Source organism: Giraffa tippelskirchi, chromosome 4 (genome assembly GCF_054371585.1).
Source record: "Giraffa tippelskirchi isolate mGirTip1 chromosome 4, T2T-mGirTip1v1.2.pri, whole genome shotgun sequence".
Classification (NCBI taxonomy): Eukaryota; Metazoa; Chordata; class Mammalia; order Artiodactyla; family Giraffidae; genus Giraffa; species Giraffa tippelskirchi.
In genome coordinates this window covers 183920354-183945505 of record NC_137278.1, presented here as the reverse complement: position 1 = coordinate 183945505, position 25152 = coordinate 183920354, and the positions used below count along the sequence as shown (strand labels likewise).

General features: G+C 37.2%; 1 protein-coding gene across 4 annotated transcripts in view; it reads right to left on the bottom strand.

Annotated features, from left to right (window-relative positions):
• Positions 1-25152, bottom strand: part of SLCO1A2 (solute carrier organic anion transporter family member 1A2) — a 107288-nt gene that overhangs the window by 14259 nt on the left and 67877 nt on the right. For 3 of the 4 annotated variants that reach the window (XM_081592266.1, XM_081592265.1, XM_081592264.1), the window contains 8 exons: positions 22500-22606; positions 18630-18776; positions 14272-14370; positions 12964-13179; positions 10899-11063; positions 8302-8497; positions 4630-4792; positions 2254-2426 (listed from right to left, as the gene is read on the bottom strand). In XM_081592266.1, the coding sequence (XP_081448392.1) occupies positions 2254-2426; positions 4630-4792; positions 8302-8497; positions 10899-11063; positions 12964-13179; positions 14272-14370; positions 18630-18776; positions 22500-22606 (1266 nt within the window). Of the gene's footprint in view, positions 1-1818; positions 2427-4629; positions 4793-8301; positions 8498-10898; positions 11064-12963; positions 13180-14271; positions 14371-18629; positions 18777-22499; positions 22607-25152 lie in introns of all 4 variants that reach the window. The other variant, XR_014082624.1, reaches the window with a different exon arrangement.

Genomic DNA, 25152 nt, shown 5'->3' with positions numbered 1-25152 from the left:
AGCTCAAGAATACTGGAATGGGTAGCCTATCCCTTCGCCAGCGGATCTTCCTGACCCAGGAACCGAACCGGGGTCTCCTGCATCGCAGGTGGATTCTTTACCAACTGATCTATGAAGGAAGCCCAATAAGGAGGTGTGAGTTGATGGCATGAGAATAACTCAGAAATAATAGCAGTATTTGGTGAATTTATGTTTGCATGTGCATTTTGAACCAAAACAAATTTGTAGCACAGTATTGCTTGTGTGAATGTAAAACACAATACACAACAAACAGTATTTTACAAAGGAAAGCATGTATTTAAGACTGTATGTCTATCGTATTAATGTGGATGCCTATGGTGATAGGAAGTGGGAAATGGAATGAAAGACAATAAAAATAAAGTAAAATAAAACAAGAGAAAAACCTTACACCACGTAGGATAAACTATGAACTGAGAATTACAATCAATTTAACTCTTCTTCAAGATGAAGAAAAGAGAAAACTATGGACTTTATTTACTAGCCATATTTAAAATTGTTTATGAAGCATGAAGATGCTGTCATTGAAAAAGCTTCTGTGATAAACCTAAGTTTACAATCTAGCTCTCCAGTTTCCTAGTTTTAGTAAGCCCTTCAACATTTGTGTCTCATAAGAGCCTCATAAGACAGTTGAGCATTCATTATTATATCCATTTTTTTATTAAACAAAAAAAGAGCTCAGAAAGATCAATTCACCTGCCTTTGCCCTGTTGCTAATAACTGGTGAAACTGGGATTTCCAACAGCTTTTAATTCCACTGTCCTAATACATCAAACTATAGGAAATGAACTATAGGCAACCACTCTTATCTAGGAAAATGAACATCTGTTTCTGCTTTATTGACTATGCCAAAGGCTTTGACTGTGTGGATCACAAGAAACTGTGGAAAAGTCTGAAAGAGATGGGAATACCAGACCATCTGACCTGTCTCTTGAGAAACCTGTATGCAGGTCAGGAAGCAACAGTTAGAACTGGACATGGAACAACAGACTGGTTCCAAATAGGAAAAGGAGTATGTCAAAGCTGTATATTGTCACCCTGATTATTTAACTTATATGCAGAGTACATCATGAGAAATGCTGGGCTGGAAGAAACACAAGCTGGAATCAAGATTGCCGGGAGAAATATCAATAACCTCAGATATGCAGATGACACCACCCTTATGGCAGAGAGTGAAGAAGAACTAAAGAGCCTCTTGATGAAGGTAAAGGAGGAGAGTGAAAAAGTTGGCTTAAAGCTCAACGTTCAGAAAACTAAGATCATGGCATCTGGTCCCATCACTCCATGGGAAATAGATGGGGAAACAGTGGAAACAGTGTCAGACTTTATTTTTTGGGGCTCCAGAATCACTGCTGATGGTGACTGCAGTCATGAAATTAAAAGACGCTGACTCCTTGGAAGGAAGGTTATGGCCAACCTAGATAGCATATTTAAAAGTAGAGACATTACTTTGCCAACAAAAGTCCGTCTAGTCAAGGCTATGGTTTTTCCAGTGGTCATGTATGGATGTGAGAGTTGGACGGTGAAGAAAGCTGAGCGCCGAAGAACTGATGCTTTTGAACTGTGGTGTTGGAGAAGCCTCTTGAGAGTCCCTTGGACTGCAAGAAGATCCAATCAATCCATCCTAAAAGAGATCAATCCTGGGTGTTCATTGGAAGGTATGATGTTGAAGCTGAAACTCCAATACTTTGGCCACTTCATGCGAAGGGTTGACTCATTGGAAAAGACCCTGATGCTGGGAAGGATTGGGGGCAAGAGGAGAAGGGGACGACAGAGGATGAGATGGTTGGATGGCATCACTGACTCGATGGACATGGGTTTGGGTGGACTTCGGGAGTTGGTGATGGACAGGGAGGCCTGGCGTGCTGCAATTCATGGGGTCGCAAAGAGTTGGACATGACTGAGCGACTGAACTGAACTGACCATTTCATATGATTTATCCTAAAATATAAATGTGTCTCTTCTTGTGTTAAACCATGAGCGCTTGCTAATTTAACTCTAAGTAATAAGGTAGGAAAGATAGGGAGGGAAATACCAGCAGATGAACATTTAAAGTTGCTAACTTAAAAATTTTTGTAAAATTCAACAATGCTTATTTGGAAAATCTTAATAAATGGTATAATATATTAGAGCACCAAGTTCTCAGATATTGTGAGCTTCAAGTGACTTTCTTGGAAAAAGCTTCCATACTAAATAACCAGAAATAAATCCAAATAAAGAAAATAATTCTTGTACCTCAGGAGAACCATATATCCAGGTATGACAGATAAGGAAAATATGAAACTACGGAACATGGACAAGATTAAAAAGTATTGTAGCATCATGGAACAGTCCTTTCCTTTGTCACATAGCCCAAGAACTGCAGATGAATTTCCTGGTGTTCGAATGCAGCTACAATTTTGGAACACCTGCCAAAAATAATATATTACCTTATGTAAGGAAGGAAACTCTTGAACACATATCCTAAATATTTTCTTTTCCCAGTTAGATCAAGATAGACGTTGTTTACTCCCTTTATTCTCATATCCTTTATGATCTCTCTCAGGATTATAGCATGTGACAAAACATAGAAGGGTGGCTTCCAAAAAATGGTACTTCTTTCTGAATTTATTAAGTAAATTTGCAATAACTCAGCTGTCCTAAAGTCATGCTTTTTACAAACACACACGATTTTGACATATGCTAAATATGACAAATAAAATTTGCTTCAGAATGCCCAATTGAAATATTTAGATACTTACCAATAAACAAAGCTTTGTTTAAAATAAAGTTTATTTCACAGACAGAATAAAGTCAACCCTTTTTGAATTCTTACATTCCCAGGTTTTAATAAGAATCAAAATTTATATTTTATTTTTATCACCAACTAAGATTTTAAGTGACATTTTTTAAGCAATAAAACATGCCCAATTCCATCTTCTTAAAAAGCTGTCAGGATGTAAAAAACACAGAAAGCACATGTGTATATACACAGAAATAAAGAAAAAAATAGCAAAATAATTGACTGGATAATTGAGATCAAAACTGCCAACTTTATCTCAGTTGATAGTATTATTTTTCAGTCTAGATAGTTTTAAATGAAGTTAAGTAATCATGTCAATTGCTATGAAGTTAAAGATCAATGCTCAGGAATGCTAAAGTGTTCAGATAAGATCTAGGAAGTAAAATATAAACGAAGTGAGCACACACAGTAAGTCTCCTACACACAAACCTTCAAGTCTTGAACTTTCAAAGATGTCAGCATGCGTTCACATGTCCAATCATGTAAGTTAGTTCGTGTGTCTGGCATACACTGTCACGTGTGTGTATCATCTACAAGTGGTTGTGCTTTTGTGTACTTTACTGTGAAAGTGAAAGTGAAAGTCCCTCAATTGTGTCCGACTCTTAGCAACACCATGGACTATACAGTCCATGGAATTCTCCAGGACAGAATACTAGAGTGGATAGCCTTTTCCTTCTCCAGGAGATCTTCCCAACCCAGGAATCAAACCCATGTCTCCCACATTGCAGGCAGATTCTTTACCAGCTGAGCCACAAGGAAGCCCAATACAATACAGTACAGTACAGAGTACAATAGTTCAGTAAGCACAGGATGTCTGGAAGCAAGCGTAAGAGCAGCGATGATGTAGCTTGTACTGCTAAGAAGCACCAAGCAATAAAGATGGAAACAAAAGTGAAAATAATTCAGAGTGGAATGAGGTTTAAAGATGGTAGAAGTCACTTGTTGTTATAATATTGAACTCCTTGCTGTGCAACACAAGGAGCTTACTAATAAAGACCTGATAGAACTGGAGGCCCAGAGGAAGGACAGAGACAAGAGGAAGAAGTAACTGAGGAACTGCAAAGAGTCACAACACAGGAAATGGCAAGGGCATTTTCTTTATTTAAGGAGGCACTGTTAGTTTTTGAGGCATGGAAAACAAATGTAGAACAGTGCACAATCTAGTGCTACTGGGTCATCTATGATGACAAAGCGTTACTATCCAGAAGTTGCTGGATCAGTTTTTCAAGAGGGTAGATTACATTGAATCCAGCAAGAAACAAGGACCTGTGCCACCAACATCAGATGTGAGTGAAGTCGCAGCTTGCCCTCCATCTCCTATTGCTGATGACCCTTCAGTCTACCATCTCCCACCTCCTCTCCCTCCTCCCATCAGTAACTCTTCTTGATTGTTCACTCAATGCCAGCCCCTGAATGCCAGCTCTTGTACTGTACTACCATACTTTTCAAGGTATTGTACTGTAAGATTAAAAATGTTTATTTTGTGTGTCTGGTTTTTTTGTATTATTTGTGTGAATGTATGATAAACCTATTACAGTACAGTATTACAGAGCCGATTGTGTTAGTTGGGAATCTAGGCTAAATTTGTTGGATTTACAAACAAACCGGATTTACAAACGTGCTCTCAGAATGGAGCACATTTGTATGTAGCAGACTTACTATAGAAAGTAACATTTTTTTCACAAAAGTTTCTAATTTGGTTTTGAGGAAAGACTTTAATTTTACTTTTGTCAAATATGGACCGAGTTCATAGCTGGAATGTACCAATGCAGTGCATAAGACAAAAGTTCTGTTAAAAAAAAAAAAAAGAGGCCAATAGGATGTTTTACCATTTTTCTTCCTTTGCCAGAGGATATCTCACAACCAGCAAGACAAGCTGACATGTAGGACAAGCCATTGTTTCCACACACAGGGTCCCATACTTGAGTCGGACAGTTACAATTCATGTTGCAGTCAGCAAGGAAATTTCCCGCATGTAAATTTTGGTGCATTCTGAAATGATTTAAAATAATGCCATAGATATTGAAAGAATATTAGAGCTTTTTCTTTTCATCTCAGTTCACAAGTATATTTCTTCTGCTCCCCAAAATAGAAACAGAAATCTTTCAACTGTCAATATATGGCCTGGATATTATAACTCTGGCCTAACAGATAGGTTGCTTTGGTGACCATAGCCACTTTTTCAATGATTTCTTTCAAGTAAATAAAAGCCAGTAAGCAAGCATTAACTGAAAACCTACTATACAGAAAGTATTTTTCCAGGTATTAATCAGAACTCAAAAATGAAGATAAATAAATCCCTGTGTTAGGTCCATGCATGCATGCTAAGTTGCTTCAGTCATGTTTGAATCTGTGTGACTCTATGGACTGTAGCTCACGAGGCTCCTCTCTGTCCGTGGGATTCTCCAGGCAGGAATACTGGAGTGGGTTGCCATGCCCTCCTCCAGGGATCAAACCCATGTCTCTAACATCTCCTGCATTGGCAGGTGGGTTCTTTACCACTGGAGGCACCTCAATATGGTGGCAAAATAACAAGAGAGATTATTGCTTTATAAAAGCGATCTCAAGGGCTCAAAATCTGTAAGCGCAATTTATAATGCAGATAATATATTTAGCTCCAGAAATGTAACTGTTTGAGTAAACAAACACAGTCTTCTAGTAAAAAAGGCTGTTCAGTGATCATCAAGAAGACCAATTCGTAGCTACCCTTAAACAGACACTACTGTGAAAATCCAAGAACCCAGCAGTGAGACCAAAGCACCCCCTGAACCAGAGACCAAGAATGATGACCTCAGAAGGATAACAGGAGCAGTAAAACTCTGATTGGATGGCTCCTCCCCCAGGTTAGCACAACACCACGTCACGAGAGCTCCGCTCCGCTTATGGTTTCTGCAGTGCGAAAAGAGAGCCTAGTGCCCCCAGATTGTGGAAAGCTTCCACTCAGGGATCACTGAGGCAATCTGCAGAGTCTGATCCTGAGAATATATAATGTATCAAATCATCAGATTATACCTGATGGTTTTTGTCATTTATGTCTTAATAAAATCAGGGGGGAAAGGGCATAACACAGGGAAAGACAAATAGTATATGATATAACTTATATGTGGAATCTAAAAAAATGATACAAATGAACTTATTTACAAAAACAGAAACAGACTCACAGACATAGGAAACAAATTTATGGTTACCAAAGTGGAAGGACAGGAGGGATAAAATTAGAAGTTTGGGATTAACTGATATACACTATGAAAATAAATGGAATTACATAAAAAATAGTTTATGTAAAATGAATAAGAACCTGCTATATATCATAGGGAACTATATTCAATATCTTGTAATAACCTATAATGGAAAAGAATCTGAAAAAGAATATGTGTGTGTGTGTGTGTAACTGAATCACTTTGCTGTACACCTGAAACTAACACACTGTACATCAATCATATTTCAATTTAAAAAGAGGGCTTCCCTAGTAGCTCAGTTGGTAAAGAATCTGCCTGCAATGCAGGAGACCCCAGTTCAATTCTTGGGTCAGGAAGACCTACTAGAGAAGGGACAGGCTACCCACTCCAGTATTCTTGAGCTTTCCTGGTGACTCAGCTGGTAAAGAATCTATCTGCAATGTGGGAGACCTTGGTTCAATCTCTGGGTTGTGAAGACCCCCTGGAGAAGGGAACAACTACCCACTCCAGTATTCTAGCCTGGAGAATTCCCATGGACTATATAGTCCATGTGGTCACAAAGAGTCAGACCCAACTGAACAACTTTCACTTTCTTTCAATTTAAAAACAGATCTAAAAGTCTAATTAAAATAGTTTTCTTGTGCTTAATGTAATATGATAAAAAGAACCCTAGCATGGGAGTCTAGAAACTGAATTAAAGTCCTGGCTCATGACTAGATTGTGCCTTTTTATACATTTGCTCTGGGAATCAGGATAATTGGACATAGAGATGATCTTTAAGATTTTCAGTTCAGTTCAGTTCAGTCGCTCAGCCATGTCCAACTCTCTGCTACCCCATGGACTGCAGCACGCCAGGCCTCCCTGTCCATCACTAACTCCCAGAGTTTACTCAAGCTCATGTCCATTGAGTCAGTGATGCCATCCAACCATCTCATCCTCTGTCATCCCTGCTCCTCCTGCCTTCAATCTTTCCTAGCATCAGGGTCTTTTCCACTGAGTCAGTTCTTTGCATCAGGTGGCCAAAGTATTGGAGTTTCAGCTTCAGCATCAGCCCTTCCAATGAATATTCAGGACTGATTTCCTTTACAATGGACTGGTTGGATCTCCTTGCAGTCCAAGGGACTCTCAAGAGTCTTCTCCAACACCACAGTTCAAAAGCATCAATTCTTCAGCACTCAGCTTTTTTTATAGTCCAACTCTCAGTTCCATACACGACTACTGGAAAAACCATAGCTTTGACTATACAGACCTTTGTTGACAAAGCAATGTCTCTGCTTTTCAATATGCTGTCTAAGTTGGTCATAGCTTTTCTTCCAAGGAACAAGTATCTTTTAATTTCATGGCTGCAGTCACCCACCATCTGCAGTGATTTTGGAGCCCCCCCAAATAAAGTCTGTCACTGTGTCCATTGTTCCCCCATCTATTTGCCATGAAGTGATGGGACCAGATGCCATGATCTTAGTTTTTTGAATATTGATTTTTAAGCCAACTTTTCACTCTCCTCTTTCACTTTCATCAAAAGGCTCTTTATTTCTTTTTCGCTTTCTGCCATAAGGGTTGTGTCATCTGCGTATCTGAGGTTATTGATATTTCTCCCTGCAATCTTGATTCCAGCTTGTGCTTCGTCCACCCCAGCATTTCGCATGATATACTCTGATTACATTTTCATGATGTAATCTGATAAATAGTCATATTATGTATTTGATATGATTCTAATCATATAGTCCTTGATAATTTTAAAGGAACCATTTTATGATGCTCTTAATTTCATCTTAACTAATTACTCCTTTATCTAGATATGTCCTATAGATGAATTTTAAAAATTAACATCAATATGCAAAATCTTCCTGTGAACCCAGGTAGCCCTCAAAATATGAATCTAAAACCATTCAATGATATGGATATATATATTCAAATAAAATATATAAATTTATAAAAGCATTGTTATACATGTGTTAGGATTCAGTTAAGCTAAATTTAAGCCCATCAAAGAAAGATATAAAGGTGATTGAGACTATATATATAGTCAACTCTTAATTTTACCTATTTATGGTTGTATAGGATGTATGCATAACACATCCTAATACAACCTAAAATCATAGGTAGTTTCTATGATCTTCATTTTACTATCTACTAGGATATCACAAAGACACACAAACACAATAATAAACTCACTAACTCTGTGATATATTCCCAACCTTTTTAATAAGATGGAGAAAGACCACAAATTAACTCCAATAGGCAACTAATCTGGTCATGGATAATCATTGTGGAAAATATTAACAGTTGAGAGAGTATAATATTCATTAGAAAACAACATACCCTTCATAAGACATGGTTATGCCAGCAACTGAAGAACTATCACAGATCATGAAAAAACACAAAAAATGGAGAAGATACTCAGTAAAAGATAAACAACATCCTATGTGGGCAGCTTGTACAGCAGTAATCTTGTACTTCTTCATAATTAAACCACCAACTATATATCCAATGCATATTGGAGGGAAGTTATAAATACCTATAAATGCAATTAGAATATTATATACAAAGTGACATAGCGAAGGAACAAATATTATAACACATTGATCTACTATGTCTTACATAAAAAATCATTTAGGTCCAACTCATAGTGAAGAAGTTTAATTTAAACTTATCCCCACTTAGTTACATATTACATACAGAGAGATTTTTAAATGCCCCACAACATCAAAGTAGTTTTGGAAGACTGTTATCATTATCATGTATTTAATTAATAGCAGAAGTATGTAAATTTCTTGTCCGAAAGGGTTATGTTCTATATCTCTTTTCTTAGGATGCAGGTAGAAGTGACAAATCAAAGTCAACCAGCCATTTATTACTTTCTGTTGTTTGGGTGGGATTATATATATAATGATTTGTATGTAATATATATTGTTAAACCATAAACAGTAATAGTAAATCATAAATAGTATGATTTGTATGATTCTACAGCTGTTTATTCCCATTCTGATTGTTAAGGATTTGACTCAGCTCAAGGTATTTTAAAGGTATTTTGCTGAGCTTGTAATTGTCAAGTGTCTTTTCATTCCATGCCTTACTGCTACTGACTAGCACTCTCCCTCCCCTAATCCCCTAGTAAAGGAAAGAAAAAAAGGGGAGAAAGACAGCCCTAGGTTACATCCTTAAAATATCAGGGTCTGTCTACTGAATCACATTCTTCGAAGAGCTTAATATCCATTCTTGAGTCCCAAACCAGAGAATCCAATTTAGTATGTTTGAGATGGGTCCTAGGCATATGGACTTTTAATACTCTAGGTGACGTAGATACATATAATCTGGAAATTCTCCTTTCAAAACAGTAAAAAGATCTCAGGAAAAACTCAAGGTGGAGTAGAACTATGGAGTTGAGAAATAGACTGCTTCCAGCCATATCAGTAAATAAAGGACAGCACAGTCAGCAGCAATTGCAGCCGCCACAGATGGCGAGTTGGTGAGCCCTGAAGGAACTCAGGAAAGAAAGAACACGTGACATCTAGCAGCCATCAGACTGCAGCCACTCCCTATGGTGAGCCCTGAGGATGTGAAACTCAGGATGTTAAAACACCCAAAACTGGCCCCAGATAGCTGAGATGCATTTCAAAGGAATGATTTCAGTGAGCCCAGACTCTTGTATCTTTCCATACATAGAAAAGTGCTAAATTCCTTAACTTGCCATATCTGGTTTCCTTTAATTAGCAATCATCTTTCAATGTTCTGACTACCTGCTCTTTGTTGTAAAACTTTATAACCTAGCTCCTCACTCCCTTACCTCTTAGGAGCAGTTCTCCCAGGGGGTTACTTGAGATGCTATTTCCCAGGCTAAAAGTCCTAAAAATTTCTCCTGAATAAACCGTAACTCTCAGCTTTTTAGGTTGTGGATATTTTTTAAATCCACACAGATTAGTGTAGTAGCAGGAAAATCAGAATATATGCACTAAGAGATATCTCAAAATACCAGAAGAGGGGCTTCCCTGGTGGCTCAGTGGTAAAGAATCTGCCTGCTGATGCAGGAGACAAGGGTTAAATCCTGGAGGATCCCACATGCCATGGGGCAACTAAACCCTGGTGCCACAAATACTGAGCCTGTGCTCTAAAGCATGGGAGCTGCAACTACTGAGCCCACGTGCTTTTCAACTAACTGAAGCCCACACACTCTAGAGACCCTGCTCCTCAACTAGAAAGTTGCCCCTACTCACCACAACTAGAAAAAGCTAGGACATAGCCACAAAGATCCAGCACGCCCAAAAATGCATAAATAAATAAATAAAATCAGAAGAGCTGAGGAACTAAGTTAGAAACCATAGAATTAATGGATCGGAGCCAGAAAAGCAAAATCTGGGAGTGAAATACACCTCCTGATGAGTTAACTATCTTACTTTTTACGTGAACAAATTATCAATGTGAAAATTTTATCACACGGACATTCCCCAGATTTCTACAAACATTTCAAATTTGCATTCTGACTAGAGAAAGACCCAAGTATGTTAGTCACTCAGTTATGTCCAACTCTGCGATCTCATGGACTGTAGCCCACCAGGCTTCGCTGTCCATAGAATTCTCCAGGCAAGAATACTGGAGTGGGTTGCTATTTTCTTTTCAGGGGATCTTCTCAACCCAGAGATTGAACCTGGGTCTCCTGCACTGCGGGCAGATTCTTTACCTTCTGAGCCACCAGGGAAGCCCAGAAAAAGACCCAAAGAGAAAAGGAAAATCAGGATTCTCTGCCTCCTTCCCTTCCCTACCCTCTCACGATTTCCCTGGAAGCAGAAGGGGGAGAGTACCAGAGGCAAAAATATCCTAACAGATTTCAGTTGAGGAGTTTCCTAGATTCATCATCACATTGTTCAGCATTTCAAGGGGAAAAAAAAGTGGGCTACTAATACAGAGAAGAACAAACATACCAATGAGGAAGATTGCCTCTGAAGCTGATTTTCCGTAGTGCTGTTCCATATATTTAGGCATGAAGGAAACCATACAGACAAATGCATTGCACTGCAGCACAGTTATCAGTATGAAAAGCGTGTAAATTGGGTTGCATGAAAGACTTTTCATGAAGGGTAAAAAATCTGAAAGGAAAGGGTGATAAATGTGTCAAACTAACTTGGCTTTGCATTTTATGACTGACTTTTTCTGAAATATCAACCTCCCCTCTAAATTTTGTTTTCCTGTTTTGTAATGCACATTACAAAATGTGCATTACAAAATGATTTATTTTGATTCTTTTTACCCTTTGGAAGGTAAAGTTGTATCATTGTTTTGGTAGCTTCTGCAAGTCAGTGAGGCTGCTGACTGGACAGGGATCAGAAAACAATCATTTACCTTCACTAAGTTACTATCGTGCCTTCAGGAAAAAGCATAACATGAGTAAAACATTGTTTGAGTTCACACCATTTCCTTTTTTATCCTTCTTTTTTCCTCTACTACTATCTTCCTCTCTTCTCTAGGTATCACTTGTTCTCTTGTTCTGTTCTCTGAAGTCAGGAAGGAAATTAATTTGATAGAGAGGTTCACAATTGACATTATCATTCCTGAGCATTTAAAATGAAGATACATGTGGAAATTCACAGCATAAAAATTTTCTCAAGTACTAGGTTCTCTGCTTCTACAGTACAATTTTGGTGGTTCATAAATAATCTCTTAAAATAGGTCTCATGCCTGAGATCCTGATTCATTTGGTGTATACTAAGAATATACCATGCAAATCATTTGGTATATACTAAAGATACACTGTACATACTGTGTAAATGCTTTAACCAAAACATTTTCCTGTTTGTATGGACTAAGAAAGCTCAGAGTCAAATTTGTGACCTAGCTCTGGCAACGATTCTGGGTCATGCTGCCTGCATTTGGGGTCAAAGTGTCACTTACGGCTTCTTTTTACTTCTCCTATCTTCACGTTCTTCATGTTGATTTCCTTACTTATCATATACTATCTTAGTTTGCTTCATAAACTGCCTAATAACCATTCTAAAACAAAGTATCAATAAATAAACTGGAAGAGAAGGAAAGAAATGAATCTAGTTGTAGGATTCATATTTCTGAATAAAGTCATGGCTGAGGAGAAACTTGTGTCAGAGCTCTTTGAAGCTTCTTAAGTTACCCATGTTTGTTGACAATCTGTTCTAATAGATGAGTCTCAGCAGTTTCTATTTATTTTCTAGATTTCTTATACTGAGTTAAGCCCTTGTTATCCTTTCCTCTATCAAATATAAAGAATTACATGACCTGTCATTTTTCTTTTTCTGCCTTAGCTTCCAAGAAGCTCACAGATAAGCTAGTATTTTTGTTTCAGAACTATACAGTACTTATTTTGATTAGTGTGTATCTTTCCTCTTTTTTTCCTTGGTTTGAATTTCTTTTTTAATTAGATCTATGCTCTCTATCAGAGAAGGCAGTGGCAACCCACTCCAGTACTCTTGTCTGGAAAATCTCATGGACGGCAGAGCCTGGTAGGCTGCAGTCCATGAGGTCGCTAAGAGTCGTACACGACTGAGCGACTTCACTTTCACTTTTCACTTTCCTGCGTTGGAAAAGGAAATGGCAACCCACTCCAGTGTTCTTGCCTGGAGAATCCCAGGGACGGGGAAGCCTGGTGGGCTGCCGTCTATAGGGTCGCACAGAGTAGGACACGACTGAAGTGACTTAGCAGCAGCAGCAGCAGCATGCTCTATATAAAATAGTTTTTTAAGGCAAATGGGGACAAATTTATTTACTTACTTATTTGAATGCCCAGGTTGACATAAAATTTTATATAAATGCTGATCTGAGATAATTCATCTTCTAAGTAATATCGCTTATTTTCATGTAATAGCATGTGAAGAATCAGACTAACTAGAAATTGACTGCTCTCTGCTAATATCAAATTGTCTTAATGTAGCCTAGTACACTGCAATGTTAGACTAAAATACAGACACAATTATAGACAATATAAAGTAAATTATATAGACTTGAAATGTTTATATTTGCCTTTAGTGATTCCATCCCTTTTCTTCTTGACATCTCCTTGTTTCTCTTTGTCATTTTTAATGGTCTCATCATTACCCTCTAGTCCTTCCTTTGGAAGCGTTTTGGGCAAAAAGAAAAAAGGAATGGCAGTGAGCACATTCACTCCTGCACAAATCAAAAAGCCAATCCACCATGCACCAACCCAACGAGTATCAGTGGGAGTTATGGTCAGATCATCTGTAAAGAGATATACACATTTTTTTATTAGCTTAAGTCATTATTTCTTGTACAAGCTACAGAAAATTATTACCATTACAGCTGTCAAGTTCTAGCCAAGTATAGAATTTGCATAATATTCAGACATTGATAAAACTTGTCTGAAAACATATGGTATTACAATATTTCCTGGCAGTAAACTAGTTTGACTATCTGCCCTAACGGGTAAGGAATTTATAAATAGGTACAAGGGCTTCTCAGGTGGTAAAGAATCCCCCTGCCAATGCAGGAGATGCCAGAGGCTCGGGTTTGATTCCTGGGTCAGGAAAATTCCCTGGAGTAGGAAATGGCAACCCACTCCAATATTCTTGCCTGGGGAATCCCATGGACAGAAGACTGGTGGGCTACAGTCCACAGAGTTGCAAAGAGTCAGACACAACTGAGCACACAAAAAAATATATAAATAGGCACATATTAATTAGCTATAAGGGGACTTCCCTGATAGCTCAGTTGGTAAAGAATCCGCCCGCAATCCAGTATGATTCCTGGGTCAGAAAGATCCGCTGGAGAAGGGATAGGCTACCCACTCCAGTATACTTGGGCTTCCCTTGTGGTCAGCTGGTGAAGAATTCACCTGCAATGCGGGAGACCTGGGTTTGATTCCTGGGTTGGGAAGATCCCCTGGAGAAGGGAAAAGCTACCCACTCCGGTATTCTGGCCTGGAGAATTCCGTGGACTGTATAGTCCATGGGGTCGCAAAGAGTCGGACACAACTGAGCGACTTTCACTTTCACTTTCTACTTTGTTATCCACAAATGATTGCTTGATTTTAAAAAAATTCAAACGTATGTGCTTAAATCTCTGGAAAAAAAGAAATATTATTTGTGCAATAGAATGAGTATTGGATTCTGTGTTAGAACATCAGCATTTTATCATGCTCTCCTGTTCACTGATTTGAAATACTTGAAAAATTATTTAAACTCCTCAACCTCATATTGGTCACCTGAAAAGTGGAGATTCTATCTGAGGGTCAAGTAAGCAAAATTTAAATGTGATGACATACTTGATGATGTTTTCTGTACTATAGATGTTGTATAGATTTTATGGAATTACCTGTGTTCACCAATCCGGTGTCAACATAAAGATGTGCACAGAATGATGCTAATGAAAGACCAATCAAAGGACCAATGATAGCTCCTGTTTCAATAAACCCTAAAAATGAAGGTAAATGTAGAGTTATGGTAAAGTACTACACCCACATAAAGAGTTCTAATCCCATGAAGAGTCTGAGGACTGAACTGCTATTACCTTAGATATTTTTGCCTTATATATTCAATCTGTTGGAAACTTAAGCTTGGTTTACGATAAGTAACACGGTTGTTTCTTTAAATGCTGAAAAAGGAATCTCATGATTTGACGCCACTTTCTCTAGGCCTCCAAATTCTCTTTCATGCCAGGTTACAAGTAAAGACTTGCGATTAGAAGTGACTGGCTGCAGCAGGATGAGGATATTGTATGCAAACTCCCTTCTCCAAGATGAAAATATCCCTTTTCACTTATGAAAAACTAACTTACTTAAAATTAGCAAAGTGTTTGTATGACTCCATTCCTTAATAATAATTTTAAAATGAAACTAAAGAAATGTGAATCTTTAAATTCTATGGCATTTATATTCCACAATCTCAAATTGACCTGGTAAATTGATAAGGCAAAGATTAGATTAGTAGACTGTCCATATTATGATTCAAAACCATTTTCTCTTGTGGTATTATAGGTTGGTTAAAGTCATGGCCTTTTATGGCGAATTCTGTTGTGTTTTGTGAGTAAACCATTACCGTGTCCCATATTGGGATAGAATTTTCAATACCCGTATCATGGGTGGATATTTTGATTACAACTGAGATCTTGCTATTGAAAAAGTCACAATATGGAGCAAAACCTCTTTGATGTTTTCCACAGTCATATTTTTGAATGAATTTTCAAGCAATATCAGGTTATGATAAATTTCTTGTGGCATATTTTCAGAAAAATTTCATTCCTAAATCAACAACTTGATAATGTCTTTAAATGCACAAGCTTTTAAATTTTGATAAAATCTAATTCTCTATTTTTTTCTCTTGTTGCTTGTGCTTTTGGTTTCATATTTAAAAACTGTTGTCTAATTCAAAGTCATGAAGATTTACACCTGTGTTTCCATCTAAGAGTTTCAGAGTTTACCTCTTACATTTAGGTCTTTTATCCATCTTGAGTTAAATTTTTGCATATGGTACCAGGTAGGAATCCAAATTCATACTTTTGCACCTGGATAGCCAGTTTCCCTTTCACTATTTGCTGAAAATAATCTTTTCTCATTGAATGATCTTAACATCTATCTTAAAGTCAATTAACCATAGAGGTATGGGTTTATTTCTAGACTAGCACTTCTATTCTATTGACCTATATATCTACACTTGTGCCAGAATCACAATGTTATTATTATAATTTTGTAGTAAATCTTGAAATCAGAAGTGTGAGTCTGTTTTTTTTTTTTTAATTTTATTTATTCATTTATTTTTGACTGTGCTGGGTCTTCATTGCTACATGGGCTTTTCTCTAGTTGTGGTGAATGGAGGCTACTCTCTTGCTGCAGAGCACAGGCTCTAGGGCACACAGGCTCAGTAGCTGTGGTACATGGGTTTAGCTGCCACAGGCATGTGGAATCTTCCTGGACCAGAGATCAAATCTGTGTCCCCTGCATTGGCAGATGAATTCCCAACCACTAGACCACCAGGGAAGTCCACTGTTCTTATTTTTTAAGGATGTTGTGGCTGTCCAGTGCCCCTTGCATTTCCATTTGCATTTTAAGATCAGCTTGTCCATTTCTCCAATAATAAAAAGCAACTGGTATTATAATTTCCCTAGGCATTTCACTGAATATGTAGATCAATTTGGGGAATACTTTCTAGTTAGAATACTTGAACTTTTTCTGGTTCTATCCTCACTTTTAATAATACTTCTCTTCCATCGTACTGTCATATCCTTTCTTATCCTCCACATCCCCTTTCATCCTCACTTGACTTTTTACTCTTCTGGATTGTTATCATCAGCTATCTCATGACTTGTCTGTAATTCTGAGTCTATAGTGATCCTTCCCTGCTTCCGTTAAAAATCAAGGCACTAGCTTCTTCAACTTTCTTCCTCTTTACTTCAAAATAGATCTTCACTTACTGCCTATGCCTTCTCCATAGTTCCATGCGTTAGTCCACCCTGTACACACCTGACTTCTTGATGCTAACCCTTTCTGTCTTCTCTGATGTCTGTTCAACCAAACACTCTCTCTTGTGTATCTGTTCAATCTCCCCCATCCACTGATTTCTGCAATATATCAAATTCACACTGATTTCTTTCTTGTCATTACACTCTGCATCTACTTCCTCACCACTCACTCTACTCAAATGTTATCACTTTCTACTCAAAAAACTCTCGGTGTTCTCTTTGCCACTTATCTATGTTAGTTGCTCCGCCACTTATCTAGTGTCCTTTTCATGGTCTTCATCTTCTTATCTGGCCAGCTTTCTTTTGACGCTCTTCTTCTTAAGAGTCAGAAATCTATACATTCATCTATTGTTCTACTTTTTTCCCTTATGACAACCCCTTTTTAAAAATTTTCTTCCTTCTACTTCCTTCCTTCCTTCTACTTCCTTCCTTTCTTCTGCTTCCTTCGCTACTTCCTCTACTCTACAAATAAGAATTGTTGCTTAGTATATCATCCTGGGACCTTTCACTATATAGCATAAGTCATCCTATCACAATCTTATTTCTCCGTCTTGATTTTATTTTTGTCTCTGTATAGATGATTCTTAAATTTTATGTCTAGCTTTTACATTCTCTCCTAAACTCCAGAGACATACATGGAAATTTTTTCTTGGTATATAGCTAGTTAAATTATACCTGGCCATATTTATTTCACTTTCCCCTAAGTTCAATGTAATTTTTCAAATTTAATTATATACTTATTTATCAAATTTTATTTATTTATAATTATGTAGTTATTTGGTTTCCCAGGTGGCTCAGTGATAAAGAATCTAACTGCAGGAGACACAGCAGACGAGGGTTCAATCCCTGGGTCAGGAAGATTCCCCTGAGGAAGGCATGGCAACCCACTTCAGTATTCTTGCCTGGAAAATCTTGTGGACAGAGGAGACCAGTGGGTTACAGTCCAGAGGGCCACAAATAGTTAGACACAACTTAGCAACTGAGCACATGTAGTTATTTATATACTAAGTTTTATATGGACAATGTCTTACTCATCTTAATACATCTAGAGATTATCAGTTGTTTCTATGTATTATATACTCTAATATTTGTTGAAGAAAGAAATACATATTTTAACAAGACATTTGTTAATTTATTGCAGGTGAGCATTTTGTATTCTTTCAATATAAGTATGTAGAGGGATTTGAAAGGATTGAATAGAAAGACACTGAAAAAGATTATTTCAAAATCAATAAGTCATCAAAAATCTCCCAAAGTTGCTTCAAATAATGGTTCATAAATATTTTAACTCCTCATTATGTGTAGCTATGTTCCTATCTTCTCACCCTCTTTGATTTTTCTGGTTTTAAAAAGCTATTTCAACATTAATAGCAAAATGTCCCAGTATTCAAAGTTATGATTTTACAACTAACAAAAGATGGAATAACTAAGGAATATAAACAAATTATGCACAATAAATTAAGACTCTTTAGGAGATTGTAAGGCAACATACAAAGGTGGATGTTAAGTTGCCTATTGTGGGAGGTACTGATAGATTTTAGAAAATGAAATTTCAGGAAACATAACCAAAGGTCTGAAGACAGATATTTATGGAAAATACTGTAGAGAGATTGTGATATCATAGAGAGATTGTGATAAAGAGAAACTATATAGGAAACTAACTAGATAAATTGAGGGCAGAGCTAGGAATAAGTGGACGGCTCATATTTAATAAAGAGTCAGCATGCTTCATCAACATGAGAGAGAAGACATTTAATATATTTGAGAAAAATTATACTGCAAAAATTTTTACAAGAAATTGATTTTAAATACTACAGATCAAATGACCAATATCGAAGCTAACAAAGACCTGAATGAAATAGATGTAATGAAAATAGTGGGAAAGATTTTGAATAAATGATATTTTAGAGAAAACATTGCTAAATTTCTTCACAGATTGGGTATATAGTGGTGCCAAGAAAATGGAGAAGGCAAATAGAACTCCAGGGGAACTAGATTATCAGTATTTTCAACAGTAAAAAGCACTTTTAGCAAAGTGGCTTACTTGGAGATAGCCTATAATTGCTCTATTCAACAAAGTTTAATTGATGGCCAATTGAGCCAAAGCACGCTGTTCAACATTCTGAAAATGCCTAAGTGTCTAAATAAATAACTCATATCCATGCTCAAAGAAATTACTGTCCTGAAAAGAGGCTAAGGTAGATTTTCCAACTCACCAATATACAAAGGAGAGTTTTCCGATTTGGCAAAATCTTCTACGTAGGAAATACCCAAAGGCATAATGGGAGTTTCACCAATTCCACGTATAATATTGCCAACTAGTACATACACCCACATTAACGATTTAACTTCCTTCACACACTCTGCATTAAAAGAAAAAAAGGCATTGCATTAGTGTTTGAGTAGTGAAATATTAGCAATATTTAACTCTGAGTTTTTGGTAAGCATGTCACAGTTCTTATGTGACCCCAGCACTTGCCAACAATTTACTATGCCAGAGTCTGGATGGGAGGGGAGTTTGGGGGAAATGCACACATGTATATGTATGGCTGAGTCCCTTTGCTGTCCACCTGAAAGTATCTCAACATTGTTAATCAGCTATTTTGTTGTCATTTCGTTGCTACATCATGTCTGATTCTTTGTGAACCCAGGGACTGTAGCCAGCCAGGCTTCTCTGTCCATGGAATTCTCCAGGCAAGAATACTTGAGTGGGTTGCCATTTCCTTCTCCAGGGGATCAACCCAACCCAGGGATCAAACTCATATCTCCCGCATTTCAGGCAGATTCTTTAGCACTGAGCCACCCCCAGGGAAGCCCATTAATCAACTCTTTCATTGTTGCTGTTTAGTTGCTATGTCATGTTCGATTCTCTGAGACCCCGTGGACTGTAGCCCGCCAGGCTCCTCTGTCCATGGGATTTCCTAGGGAAGAATGCTGGAGCAGGTTGCCATTTCCTTCTCCAGGAGATCTCTCTGACTCCAATATAAAACAAAAAGTTATAAAAAAAAAAATATTGAATTCAAAGCAATATTGCATAAAGTGAAAAAAATTTACTACGCCAGCAAAGACTCATTGGGCCATCTTTTTTGCATTTTCTAACAGATACTTAGGTATGGGCAACAATGAGTGGTATCCTGGAGCCAGTGCCGACTGGGTTAGGAGAGATGAGTATACACATCTCTTCCCAATTCAGTATTTAGCGGTAGTTTGGTGCAAGTATTTACACCACAGAAATTTACAAACACTAAAAATCATAGCTTTTTTTTCCCCTCCAGAGACTTAATTTACTAGCAACTACTTAGTTAACTACTTAGTTAACTGCTGTAACTGCTACCCAATTTATATACTAACTTTGGGGAGAGGAATAAACACAAATATCTCATTCTAAAATTGTTACTATATTTATAAGATTTAAGAGTTTAAGTCCTTTACAGTTATAATTATTTTATACAAACTTAAAATATTTAACTGGATAGTAATATAGAGTCCACTATGTACTTAACCACCAAATAACTTTTTTTAAAATTGAAGTACAGTGACTTACAATACTATATTAGTTTCAGGTGTACAATATAGTAATTCAATATTTTTACAGATTATACTCTATACAAGGCTACTATAAAATATTGCCTATATTCCCTGTGTTGTACAATATATCCTTTTGTCTGATTTATTTTATACCTAGTAGTTTGTGTCTCTTAATTCCCTTCTCCTGTTTTCCCCTCTCCTATCCTTCTCCCCACTGGTAATCACTAGTTTGTTCTCTGTACTTATGAGTCTGTTTTGGATTTGATATATTCACTCATTTGTTTTATTTTTTGAATTCCACATATAAGTCAAAACATACAGTGTTTCTCTTTTTCTGACTTATTTCACCAAGCATAATACCCTCCATGTTATTGTAAATGGCTAAATTTCATTCTCCTTTGTGGCTAACATATTCCATTGTGTATATACCACATCTTCTTTATTCATCCATCTGTTGATGAATATTTAGCTTGCTTCAATATCTTGGCTATTGTAAACAATGCAACTGTGAACATTGAGATTCATGTATCTCTATGAATTAACATTTTTGTTAATTCTACTCCTATATATATATATATATATAGGAGTAGAATTGCTGAATCCTAAGGAAATGGCAACCCACTCCAGTATTCTTGCCTGGGAAATCCCATGGACAGAAGAGCCTGGCAGGCTGTAGTCCATAGGGTCACAAAGAGTCAAACACGACATAACGACTGAACAACAATATGTTAGCTCTATTTTTATTCTTTTGAGGAACTTTCATACTGTTTTTCACAGTGGCTACACAAATTTACATTCCCATCAGAGGCCTAGAAGTGTTCCCTTTTCTCCATATCGTCACCAACATTTGTTACTTGTCATCTTTTTGAGGACAGCTATTCCGGCAGGTGTAAGATGGTATCTCGTTGTGGTTTTTGATTTGCATTTTCCCAATGAGTAGTAAACTGTACCACCTGCAGATGTGAGGGTCCTGAACACAGCTGGATCTTGAAATTTCTTGTGAGGCTATCTGTCAGTCATGTCCAGTCCAGAAAATCATAATCTCCATTTCTTGGTATTCATGTTTTATCTTTGACAAGCACAAAGATTTATGTCTATAAATAATAAGCAAACTCTAGGTTTCCTCTAAGGCAAAAATGAATATACCAAGGAATCAAGGAATCAACACACTCTCCTGGAGGCACACCATATTGGGAAGGCTTTGTTTATCTACTACAAAGCACATTAAGAAAAATAGGAAATAGGACCTGAATCATTCTTTGGTAAAAACCAGCTCAAGGAGAACACAGCCTACTGCTGATGTCACTGTTTCCCTTTGTTTCCCCAGGAGGTTCCTTTAGCTTAGAGTTTCTGAGACAGCTATTCTTAAACTCCTTTGAACTATTTTGAATAAGGACCCACTATATAATAGCACAGAAAACTCTACTCAATACTGTATAATGGCCTATATGGGAAAAGAATCTAAAAAAGAATGGATATATGTATATTTATAACATTCACTCTGCTGCACATCTGAAACTAACACAACATTTTAAATCAGCTATACATCAATGAAAATTTAAAGAAAAATAAACTATTTTGATTCCCTCTTATTCCATGCTGGTAGTGAAATTTCCAACCTAGGGGACCACCATAACTTTCACTAATATGAATCCAGCATGAAAATGTCCCCATCACAGGAAAAGAAGTTCTGGTCCGAGGCAAGTCAGTAGGGTCACCTCTTTGCTATAGAATATCAATTGTTTGCTATTCTGTCGCTCAGTCATGTCTGACTCTTTGTGATCCCATGGACTGCAGCATGCCAGGCTTTCCTGTCCCTTCACTATCTCCTGGAGTTTGCTCAAATTCATGTCCATTGAGTCAGTGATGCCATCCAACCATCTCATCCTCTATCATCCCCTTCTTCTCCTTCCCTCAATCTTTCCCAGCATCAGGGTCCTTTCCAGTGAGTCAGTTCTTTGCATCAGTGGCCAATAATATAACACAAATCTTAAGAATTTTCTTTCTACCTCTGTTTCTTGTTTAGATAATTGTATAGACCAAATCATCAGTATAAACCCATCCTTCTAAGATGCTTTCCATGATGGAATTAACTCTACAGTGGTCCTTGGGAGGATGTATTTGACTTATTTTTTTTTAATATCTGTTTATTTATTTGGCTGCAACAGTTCTTAGTTGTGGCAGGTGGGATCTTTTTAGTTGTGGCATGCAAACCCTTAGTTGTGGCGTACGGTATCTAGCTCCCTGACCGGGGATTGAACCCAAGCCCCCTGCACTGGGAATGCAGTCTTAGCCACTGGATTACCAGGGAAGTCCCTGACTTTTTTTAAATAACCATTTTAAAGAATAGGCAAGGCAGTCTTAGTAAGTGGATGCAAATATAAGAGGACTAACATTCTCTGTCCTCCATTCCTATTCTCTGTGATCCTCTCAAAAATCCTGGGGGGAAAATATCTTTTTGTTCATTTACCTTATTTAGCCAAACCCAATAACTCATTCAAAGCCCCTCCATAGAAAGTGTTCTGTTACAAATTAACTAAAGTAATGAAATTTACAACCTGACGGGTGTTTTGTTGGTTTGAAAATCTCGGTTCCATTTTCCATACACAAGAAACTGTTTGAGGACAAATTGCCGGAAATTGAAACTGTAGATTCGTATTCATATCTGTATGAACACAAAAACATGCTTGTGTTATGGAGTCAATGAGGACAACGTGAGCGTTGTGAAGATGTTCATGCTTCCTTTAAGATACAACATCCAAACCCAGGCAATGAGATGTCCTTTTATCTTTGCCACCCAATCATCCTGGATTGATGTCAAAAAGAACTTGCCACTCATGTAAATCTGCAATTCACTCACAGTTAGCTTTTGATTATCTGCATATCTACACTTTAGATTACCTAACATCAACCTTTGGTGATTTTTAGGTGATCATTTCCTGGAAATATTACTGTGGGATAAGGAACAAAAACTAAGAAAAATAATAGACTCTACAAAGTATAATTAAGAAAATAAAGGCTTGTGGGTGGAGAGGAACAACATAATGAAATAAGTCTCCCACTTTGTTTTCTCTAAGGTTTGCTCGTAAGATACATATTCCCACTTTCTGAGAATTCAAACAATAATCTTTTCATGCATTCACCAATCTCCAAGAAAAACAAAACATTTGCCCATCATAATGAGAGACCTTTGGAGATTCAAACACTGTGACAAATATAATGACGTTTTCTCTTCTCATAAGAACAAAATGGTTAATAGATTGTGAACATATACCTTATATACCATAGGCAAATAACCACAAGAATCCTAGGCCGTTTCTCAAAAAGTAAATTATTTTTTAATTAATTTTTGTTGGAGTATAGTTGATTCATAATGTTATATTAGTGTCTGTTGTACAGCAAGGTGAATCAGTTATACATATGCATATATCCACTCTTTTTAAGATTCTTTTCCCTTATCAGTCCTTATGGAGCATTGAGGAGATTTCCTTGTGCTATACAGTAAGTTCTTATTAGCTATCTATTTTAAATATCATAGTGTGTATACGTCAAGATCCCCATGCCCTTTCTCTGAAAGTAAATTATAAGCTGCAATAATGGAAGAAAATATCTCCAGCTAAATCTCTCTTTGTTAGAAATTATGCTGGACTAGTTTCTATATTTCTACTAGATAAGAGAAAGCCAAAATAAATAAATAAGTAAATAAACTTGCCGTTCTGAGTTCCAAATGAGCTAAAGAATGTTATACTTGGAAGTCACTGATAATTATAGTTTCTATCCTATTGAACATAATAAAAAGGGTCAATATACCTTCCCCTTAGAACAATTGTCCAGTCATGGCCACAGAGCTTGCCTGTGAACAAGGCTTTTGTCTCCACACCCATGATCCCATGAGACATGCCAGCTTCAGACAAAAAACTAGCACCTTTAGCAGAGGGTAGAAAGAAATGTAAATAATAGCTGAATATTACTTGATGTTGTCTTGGACAGGATAAAAAATAAAAGGGTAATAAAAACTTTTTGCCTGAAAACTCCTGATCCCTTCAGAAATACCTGAGAAGATGTCATATCATTTTCATTTATCTGATCCACGAAACTCATCAAAATAATTCATTCAAAGTTCGTTCATCCCTAAAACCTCAGCAAAATGACAGCTGATGGGTTATAAAATGGCAAAGGAAAAGCATAATGTCACAAAGGTAAAGAGAATGGAAGATTGACAAGAAGAAAGAGAATTTAAATTTTGACAAGAAGACAAGATTTGGAAAATGGGAAAATCAATAAGTGGGTGGTCACTGAACTAGAAAATATGAGAAACACAGGCCTGAGGAAGTGCCTGCAGGGGAGCAACCAAACATGAGCCACACATGCTTGGAAATTTCAGACAGGGTACAAGATAAAGGTGGGGGTGGATATGATCCAAAAAATCAGAGGATTGATTTAAAATGTGTATAAAGAGCAGTTAAACCTTTACAGGTATTGTCCACCAGCCCAACAAAAATGGCCTTTGACTGCAGACAGTCAGAACAGGCATTTGAGGATAGCTTGTCATTGCCATTTAGTCCCTAAGTCGTATAAGAGGCCACACTAAAAACTAGGGATATTAAGTAAAAGAAGAATCTGTGTGCTGAAGAGTGAGACTCCCACTCCCACCTGGCTGGTAGCCAAGTTGCACCATGTTTCAGACAGCAGATTGGAGAACCCCTCCCTAGATTAACTGACAGGTTATGAGCAGTTCTGAGCCAGCTCTGAACCATCTAGTCCCTGTGCTGTGAAGAAGTCCTCCCACAACCATGATGTACATGGACACAGAACTTCCGGTTAGTTTGTTGTCGTTATTCCTGTTTCTTAAGTATGAATAGCTAACCAAGGACCACCAGATGTATGAAGACCTATAACATAAGAACAGAGACAAAGCAAATAAAAAACTGTACACTTGAAGGAGACAGAGACAAGAAGACAAATGAAAATGTAGATGGGAAAAAGACATTGCATTCTTAAAATAACAGCAAGATGTTTCTTAAAAACATACCTTCAAAGAACAACACACAATACCTTGAAAATTTAAAATATGATAGCAAAAGTTAGAAATGCATTCAAAGGTTTGGAAGATAAAGAAATCTCCCCTGAAAGTAACAAGAAGACAAAGAGATAGAAAATTGGAGAGAAAAGATGAGAAAACTGCAGGTTAACTCCGAGTGTAACAATATT